The sequence below is a fragment of the Cyclopterus lumpus genome, chromosome 7, assembly GCF_009769545.1.
Source record: "Cyclopterus lumpus isolate fCycLum1 chromosome 7, fCycLum1.pri, whole genome shotgun sequence".
NCBI lineage: Eukaryota > Metazoa > Chordata > Actinopteri > Perciformes > Cyclopteridae > Cyclopterus > Cyclopterus lumpus.
The window spans coordinates 6,949,498-6,958,788 of record NC_046972.1 but is presented as its reverse complement, the minus strand read 5'-3'; the positions used below and the strand labels follow the sequence as shown (position 1 = coordinate 6,958,788).

Genomic DNA, 9,291 nt, shown 5'->3' with positions numbered 1-9,291 from the left:
TAAGCATGCACCTGAAGGCAGCATCACTCTTTGCCGTGTGAGCAGATATCTTTCAGTCGAGGGCTTGCGAGGGTTGATTTATTTTTATTTATTTTTCATATTCATGTGCAATGGAGTTGCAGGCTTTGAGTTTCCACGCTCTCATCCTCTCTCTCTCTCTCTCTCTCTCTCTCTCTCTCTCTCTTTCTCTCTATCTATGTAGGGCAGCCCGTGGATCAGCTGACATCCCCATCCTCCCACTTGCCCACACAATCTTGTTAAAGCATGCAGTTAATCTGAAGAGGAAAAGGACTCTCTTCACAAGCAAGCGGCTCTTTCATCACCCTTTTGTATTGCCCGCATCACGTTGTCACGCAAATATCGGATTCTCCCAAACCTCAGGTGCTTAGAAGAAGCGGCGCCCTCTCCGTGGCTCTGCCTGATGTCATTTGCCTGGGAGTGACTTTGTGAATTGGGCATTAGCCTGCACTCCAGGAGCCCATGATCGCATTATGTCATTGGAAGAATCAACATCTCAATGGTGGACTCTCATTAATTGTTCTCCTCTTTCTGTGAGAAGTTGGCTCCACCATCAATAATTTAGGCCAAAGTGCCGCCACAAAGATGAAACAGAGGAAATAAAGTAGTGCCCTCCAGAAAGTCTTCTGCAAGAAGCCCGCGACGGTCGTCGATTCAGAAAACTCTCAATCATATCCTATGCATTTTCATGATCAAGCACGTACAACAAAAGGGAGAAAACACACACACACAGACACAAAAAAATAAAATAAAAAATGATTCCCCCTTTCTCTTCATGTTTCTGCCTTTCTTTCATTGAGAGCTGAGTGAAAACAAAGAGCCTCGGCCGCTACTTTGCAGGTGAAAGGTGAAGGAGCAGCAATTTGATGGACACAGATACAGGGCAGCACGGGAAAGGCCTGTGTTTGAATTGGCCCTCGTTTCAGAGGAGAGGTTTTGTCTGGATCGAGGAGACGGCGAGACGGGGAGGCTTTGATTGTGCTCCGGCTGCTTGTCCCCACTCTGAAGTAGCTGGAAGCCTCAGGAGCCCAGAGCCTCGGCTTGAATGTCTCTGGGTCCTCGTGGGCTCTCGAAAAAGAGCCTCCCGTTTTTATGGGCTGCGGAGCAGCGGATCTCAAAAGCACCTGTCATCTCTCGGAAGAGAGAAAGTGAGAGCGAATCCTGTTAAACTCAAACAACTCCCACATAATCACGAGTGTGCTTTTTCAGACATAATTCTTTTGTAAACTGCACAGAGCTCTCAAACAGGATTGATTGTGCTCGAGGGGGAAGTGAACCTTGGAAAATGAAACAAACCTCTTCACTCTCCTCCTACTTGTGATACTGTTTGAGGTGTGTCGAGATTGCCTTTATCTGACTATTCATTTCACAGCCACGGCCGTAAGGTGACTTGAATTTATCAAATGCCTTACTTCTTCATTGAATCAGAGGAGAGGTATCACGGAGAGGATGTCCATGCATGAAACCAACAAACGAGGAAGTTCAACTCTGCAACGGTGCTACGGGGTTGTTGTCTCACGGGTTTGTTGTTCTCTGTCTATGTACGAGGCATGTTCGAGTGAACACTGTACATGTGTGTGGCGCTTTGGTTGACTTGGCAACACTGCCATCTCATGGTGATCAGAGTTAAAAAAAAAAAATTTAAAAACAAGAAGAAAAAAAACAAAGAGCATATTGCTTTTTCCGAAACATCTTTATTGGAAAAAAGATTATTAATTAAGCAAGGCATGTTGTGATCCTCTTACCCTGCCATATTAGCACAATCCATACTGTCTCCTGTCAAAGCCATCATCACGACAATCGTTTTATATAAGAAAACTCACATGCACTACGTAATGACAAGCTGTTGTAGATTGCATAAAGCAATGCGATTTGGTTCCAGACATCTTGTAAAATTGTCTCATGTATCAAAGAGATTGACAGTTAGTGTTGAACTTGTGGAACTAGTTTTCCTCAGCGGAGAAACCTCCTCTGACTTATCAAAGGGGGTTGCATAAATTCCTCTCTGATCTTTTCAGTGGGGACCCATTCTCTTCTCTCGTGGTCTATTTCTAGTCGCTGAACCTCCAGAGAGCCGAGACTGTCTCTGGGCGAGGCTGCGATGCAAGAGATGGCAGATGGGTTCGACTTTTCTCTTGGTGTGTGAAAGGCATCTTCCCCCGCGAACAGCCCCCAACCCCCCTAAGGACTAAAGCTGTGCCTCACAGCATTTTGAGCCTTTCTATACCTGGGCACCTTTCTGATCTTCCTCCCTCTTAGTGCCTCTCTCTGTGTCTGCACAACAGCTCTGCTCCTCTCCGCCTGCTGCCTCCTCATCCTCCTCCTCCTCATCATCATCATCCTCCTCTACCCTACCCCCATGGGTTTGACACCGGAGCACCAAAGCAGAACACCTCCCCGACCCCGATTCCCCAACCCGCTGCGCGCACTGCACCACAAAGATCCTGTAAAGCTCCAAGAGGACGATGAGGATGTTCTTGCAGGTGAAGAAGATCATGAGCTGGTTGAGCACCTGCTCTCGCACCATGAGGTAGAGCCGGTAAACCAGAAACGGGCCATCTTGGAGTCCCACGGTGAGCAGCAGGCTCCACACTTCGCTGGAGCAGCAGGAGGCAGGCGACAGCGGAGCCGCGGGGCGGCCGGTGAGGTCAGCCGCACTCTTCTGCGGAGGCTCAGCCTCTGGGAGTTGTGTCTGGGTCAGCACCAGAGGGAACTGCATGAGCGCCCAAGAGAAGAGGCCCAGGCCCATGTAGACAACGGTTTGGTTGGTTTTGACCTCGGGTTCTTTGAAGGTGTCAAAGATGTCCAGGATGTCGGCGCCCAGTCCCACATAGACCATGAGGAGCTGGGAGAGCTGGTCACGGGACATGTCCCCCTTGGGCATCAGCCAGCGTCCCAGAACCAACACTATGAGCATTGTCTGCTCCAGGCCAGCTACCCAGTTCTCCGGGTCCAGCTCCACGATGGCCTGGGTGAAGGAAACAGCAACGTCTGGTTACGACAGAGGCGTTCCTCAAGTTCGACAGTTCATTTTTCACAGTTTGTGTTACATAGCACTTTCCTTTGGACTCTCATTTGGCTTTCCCTGATATTGCACTTCCAATCATCCACGGAGATATTATTATTTTCAATCTCGGTATGTGGTATGTAATTTAGTTTATCCTTACAGCACCGCTTGACAGTTCTCAACATTACCGAAACACTACGTCTTCCACTTTCAGTAGCTGCCACCCAGCCTCAAGCACAGCCAAGGGGCAAAAAAGTTCCCAAATCCTACATGAAAGAAACTGCACTAAGAGATCTGAGAGTTTTGCGAGCAGGAGCCTATATGGACTTCATCTCACTGTGTCAATTACACATTTCCTGCAACTAACAGTTTATCCACACACTTTGTTAGATTTAAATCTTATCTGATATCAGGTGTAGCTTTAATGTGGCTGCGTGGAGGGCAGTTTTGTGGTGTGGCGCCTACCTCTGTGATCGGGATGCGAGCCAGCAAATGAAGCTCGGGGCCTGAGGAATTGTTGACAGGCAGCTTGGACTGCAGCAGGCTCAGCTCCAGGAACCAAATGGACGGGATGACAGTACTGAGGTAGAGGAAAACCATGGGGGAGAACCTAAAAGAGGGCCACCAAAGGAGAGGGAGGGTGATCAGGGGAAAGGGGGGGGGGGGGGGGGGGGGGGGGGGTATTTTTTTTAGGGACATTCCGTTTTTTTTAATTTTATTTGCCACCCGCTTAAGAAGAAAGAGTCCCTTTTTTTTTCTCCAAAAGAAGCATCGAATTTCAGACGCATTTATTCTCATCATATATGCAAATCCCTCTTGACAGTGCAAAGCCTTCCTCCACGAGGAGAGAACTTCAAAGTAAGACTCAGCCAGGAAGAGAGAGGCCTGAAGAAAGCTTGCGTCTGTGGATGTTCACCCGTCTGTGTCACAGAGCTACAGCTTTTGAATGAGACGCAGCTTGATGTTGAATGAGGTGTGACACTAAATGCTCATATCCTTTGGAGACTCGCGTAATAGAGGTCGGTGTCAGTTTATGTTTACTCAAGCCAAATATATATATATATATATATTATTTTTTAATCCAGCTGGACAGAAACGGCTTGAGCCAGCAGCGGACATTTTTTTTCTTTCCGCCACTGGAAAGGAGAGATTGTGACAGAGACGTGATGGCAGGATCAGAACATAAGCTCAGTGAAACACAGAGCAATAGCAGCGCGGAGGAATAGATTCGTTTTTGATAGACAGAGAAAGAGAGGGAGAGCTGCAGAGGATAACAGAGGATTTAGTGGCAGAGAATATTACAGGCCGTACACAAGCTGCCTCTCACCACCCGGAGCAGATGGGTTGTAAAATGTTCAGAAGTTATTTACTCTCCCTCAAAAAAACAGGTTTACAAAGTCCTGCGCACAACACCTCCATCCTCATGTCACCGCTTTAGGAAAGAGCAAAAGATGGTTTGAATGCGCTAATTTAGTCTAAAAAGGTATTTTGTTTATCATATCAGATGCGGATCCTTTTTTATGAATATCAAATTCAGTCTCTGAAAACAGGTATACAATGTCTTCTGTGTCCCTTTTGTTTCATTTCCCCCCCCTGGAGATGTCGTCAGGGTTCATTTGGCTTAATTTACCAGGCAGGGGCGGCCTCGCAAAGAGACACAATCGAGTTGCATTATGGGAAATGGAGGATCCAGCGTTTTCGGGAACTTGATCCATACTTAGTCAAGATATTTCGGACTCGCTTTTTTTTATTTGTCTCTTGTGAGTCCCACAACTTTATGGAAGTGCAATACTAAACTGCTGAATATACGCATCTATTGGAGCTGCTTTGCAGGTTGGTAAGATTGGATCAGAATATTATTATTAACATTGTGGTGTCAGTGTCTGCAATCGATGCGTGCTGTGGCTCGAGGGATGATCATTTTTTCGAGAGTCATTTATAGAGTGCAGAGAATTGAATAAATTTTTTAATCTGTTCAAAACATTCAAAACCATCGTCATCTCGTCAGCCCAAGCTGCACTTTGTGTTAAGTGCCAATAAGCAGATTGTAATGTGCTAACAATTATGACAATAATGAAGCTAAACTGGCGTTGGCATTTAGCTAATATAGGCTACAGCCTCGCAGAGTGTCAGCATTGGCTGCAGACGATGCACTTTTTGAGAAAAGGTCCAATTTTAGCCCAAAAATGTCAGCCTAGTCCTGACATGAACACTGTTGTGGCCTAAATGTTACCATTTCCACTCTGCGTTTCGGGTGCACTTCAGAGTGACGGCCATTTCCACGCCCAGCAGAGCGACGCCCGTCAGCAGCAGCCAATAGAGGGGCTCCTCTTTAACGGCCACCACGCGCCACACCGTCACCGCCCCGTGCAACGCGAACAGGAAGCGGCTCAGCAGAGCCAGCAGGAAGTTCAGGAGCCGGCACATCGTGGGCAACAGACGACCTGTAGAGAAGACCGTTTCATTGTGGAAACCAAAATACAAGTGTTGTAAATCCTCCTTGGATTTTCTTCTTCCCTTCATTTACTGATTGTTTGGTATTGTTTAATACTGCCTGGCCCACTGACGTCCACTAATTTACAGTATGTCAGACACAAGAACATATTAAGTATATTAAATGACTATTTATATACCACATTTGCTTTGAAACAGATCATTTTTTCAAGATTAATGAAAGCTGAGGTTTTGCCAGTATTTTTGTACAACTTTAACAAAACCTTAGTTTACAATGTCTGAAAAGTTGCAACAATAAAGGTCTTTATGTTCTTTTGAATCTCATATAGTTTAACTGCAAGACACTTATATAGAATTGCAAATTTCCAAAAAGGCCAGTTTAATTTGATTGCATTTTGCAATAAATTCAAGCAATAAACTCACACAGAATTGTCAACCAGGCAGCCAAAAAAACAAACCAACCACGGAAATGTAGTAAACAGTTAAGTAACCGCCTGCATCATTACACGCTGTACGCCCCAAATTGAGATTTCCTTATCAATGACTATTTCAAGTTGTTTGTGTGCAAACAGTCCTCGCTGTCAATTAGTCAGCTTAGGATAAAAGCTTCTGATCTTTGGGGGAATTCAAAGCAAGCAGTGATTAATAAGCAAGTCAGAGAAAGCGATCTGGAGTCCAAATTAAATAACTCCAGGAGGCTTTGCATGGGTTTGCTTAAATCTGATCTCTGGATCTGTTGATTATTATGATTACTTGAGGACTTGAAAGGGGTTAAAATGCAAACCGCTTAATCCAGTTAAAATGCCGTCCAGGGACCTTTTCATATCCTTCTCTTGTCCCCCTATGTTTCCTGTTTGTTTCTGAACTGTCATCGTGTAATTAAGACAAAATGCAACATCAAAAATGTTTTTGTAATGCTACTTTCTAATAAGGCACACTTTGTAACAAGATTTATATTTGGAGACTTTTTTTAGTGGTTAAAAAAATAATTTACTAACACTGCAGATGAAGCACAGACCATCAATAGGAACAACTTTGCGTTGCCAGGTTGTGAAAGATCTCTTTCTCTCTGTGCCGTTACAAACGTTAGCAAGCCGTTAATAAAGGTTTTTTTGTTACCAGATACTTTCAATAACAACATGTGCGCGTCATGTGACAACAAAACGTCATCCAGTCGGCATTACGTTCCCTGTGTGGCTGATACTGTATATAAATGTAGTTTCTAAAGGACGGGTCTGGCACCCACAATAGAGCATTCGCCACAGATGGAGATACGTGATTTTCACAGTGATGAGATGTTAGTCATAAAAGAGTCACAGCTTTCTAAAAGCCAAAAGCACAAGTTAGTGAAAGTCTGGCGTCAGGACTATGTTAAATAACTAAATATATTAGTTATATTTTGTTTCTTTTTGTTTACAAAGACTTCACAAATTAATTTTGTTATGACGGCCGTTTTGACAGGTCAATGTACCCTGAAGGGAATTCATGCCATATGTATGGTGCAGTACCTACAGTGTAAGATGGATTCCTCGCTGAGATTGGTTGAGTTCCTTCAGTGTATTTCCCAAAAGTTGTCGGTCGCTGCAGCAGAAGAAGAACAGTCACGCACTCTGACCGGTTTGGCCTTTTTAAATGACACCTCTGGATGTGTAGACAAGTCAATGGTATGTGTGTGTGTGTGTGTGTGTGTGACTGCTGTCCACTGGAGTGTCAGTGAGCATTAGTGTGTCCCACAAGTGTATGTGTGTGTGTCTCCGTCCCCTCGGTGCCATAGTAGGAGATAGCGTTTCCTGCCCCCTGCGCCCACATCTTCATCGCCATCCGTCATGATGTCATCTCTCCTGGCCCAGAACAAAGTTATCTCCCTGGGAGAAGCCGGCCTGTCGCGCTCCCTGTTCAGAGAGCACCCAGCCCTGCCCCGATCCCACCCATGCCTGTGCTGCCTCGGCGCTGTTTGCCCCTGATAAGAGCCTCGCTCCATGGCCACTTTTCTCATGGAGCACAAAAACAGGGAGCAACAAGAGGTATTGGAGACGCCGACGTCCCCCTGAGCAGTCACTATAAGAGTGAGTGGACATTCGGTTTTGTTCTCTTCAGCTAATTCGTCAGTTCGTACAGTTGCCATGGACTACGGGGGGTTCATTTTTATTGTATTAACTTACAGGTTTAAATTATATTAAGGCTTAAAGTGAGGCATAATTGAGAGCGTTGCCACTTTGAGTGATGTACCAGGTGGCCAGCTGCTGTGCCATTGGGGCCCACATCAGATATATTCTCTGCCCATTTTTGGATTAGCCTGCCAAGCTGTCGAAACCTATCGCTGACACCTCAGTCTTTAAGGGACGGGCCCGTCTGTGTGGCCAACTGGGGACTTTCTCTGAGGATTTAGTTTTTACTTTTGGAGCTCGTGCTACTTCCATTTGAAAAGAGTTGGCGACGCATGGGGCTGGTTTTTTTTCTGTTGTATAATTGTTATAATCAACTTCCCTGCCCAAGCTTGTAGGTGTGTCCAAACTGAATGGAAGGCCGATTTTAGAGGCGGCATGAGTGCACTTGATGTCAATGAACAGACGAGTATTTGTTCCGTGTCGTGCGCATTGAGGCAGTGAGAGCTGAAAATGTTCACATTTCATCTTGAGGCATTATGCCTCCAATGTGTAAACATACGGAGACGAGACGTACAGGGGAGGTGTGTGTGTGTGTGTGTGTGTGTGTGTGTGTGTGTGTGTGTGTGTGTGTGTGTGTGTGTGTGTGTGTGTGTGTGTGTGTGTGTGTGTGTGTCGAGAAAAGTTACAGAGGAAAGTTTCAAGATCAGTCGGGGTCACGGCATCGCAACACACATCTGGTGTGTGTAGTCACAGCTAACACCTATACATGAGTACGTTTGGGCCAAAGAGACACTGCATGGTGTCATGTGTTTCTAAATGTCCTCAGACATATCTTTGGTATTTCTGTATTGCAGTTGCTTGTTTTTCAGCCATCAGACTCCTGTTGGGATGTTTTTGTGCAGAGCCCCTGACCTTTTCTTTAGTCCCATTGTTAGGTCAGGATTTTCCTTTCACCAAGTCCATTTTTATGAAAATCCATTGTGAGAACTAACCATGGCATTAGAGGTGAATATTAATAGTCCCCAGTGAATGAATCCTAATGCTTTTGGTGACCCTTTGACCTTTCCTCTCGAGACACATCAGGTAATGAAAAGTGTCCCCTGTAGACAAGAAATATCAGACGTTTGCTGTGACCTTTGTCTTCATGGTTGTCAGAGAAACTCTACATTTTGGCTGCAAAATAGCATAACACTTATATATTTGGTGAAGATGTATTATACAATATCTTCTAATTGGATCCAATTTGAATGCGGTAAGACAAGAATGAGAGCGCATTAAGGCGATACTGTGATGTTGAAAGCTGGGTCATTCTTTGACTGGGAAACAGTGTGCTCTCTCATCACGAACGTCCCTGAAATCCATTTCCAAGTTCATGCAAAGGACGCACAAGAGTCTGAAAATATTCATCAGAGCACAAACTTGACCTCTGTCAGTTGCAAGTCATGTATTCATAATCCCTCAAATTAGAGCCTTATAATAATATTCACTGTGGCCAATTTGTTTTTTGCATTGACAAATCTCCCACAAGGGATTTCAGCATTTCTATTCTTTTAATCACACTCAACAACCATTTGGATTTTAGATTCAAGTGACCATTTGAAGAAAGAGAGAGACACACACACACACACACACACACACACACAGGTACTGTAGTGGAAGAAGTCCTTTAATGGTGAGGAAAAAAGGCAGAACTGGCCGAGGGAG

At 45.1% G+C, this 9,291-nt stretch overlaps 1 protein-coding gene across 1 annotated transcript; it reads right to left on the bottom strand.

The window, feature by feature from the left end:
• Window positions 1-1,038: 1,038 nt before the first annotated feature.
• LOC117733706 (transmembrane protein 26) lies at window positions 1,039-5,452 on the bottom strand. The gene is made up of 4 exons (XM_034537529.1): window positions 5,259-5,452; window positions 3,491-3,635; window positions 2,435-2,986; window positions 1,039-1,149 (listed from the first exon to the last, which is right to left on the bottom strand). The coding sequence occupies exons 1-4, from the start codon at window positions 5,450-5,452 to the stop codon at window positions 1,039-1,041; spliced, it is 1,002 nt and encodes a 333-aa protein (XP_034393420.1).
• Window positions 5,453-9,291: the final 3,839 nt, after the last annotated feature.

What these genes read in the sequence shown, in the direction of transcription:
- LOC117733706 (XM_034537529.1), bottom strand. Translation starts at nt 5,452, where the DNA reads ATGTGCCGGCTCCTGAACTTCCTGCTGGCTCTGCTGAGCCGCTTCCTG. An exon ending in CTCGCATCCCGATCACAGAG is followed by an intron (nt 2,987 to 3,490) that starts GTAGGCGCCACA and finishes TCCTTCACCCAG; the next exon opens with GCCATCGTGGAGCTGGACCC. An exon ending in TGGTGCAGTGCGCGCAGCGG is followed by an intron (nt 1,150 to 2,434) that starts GTTGGGGAATCG and finishes CTCTTCCGAGAG; the next exon opens with ATGACAGGTGCTTTTGAGAT.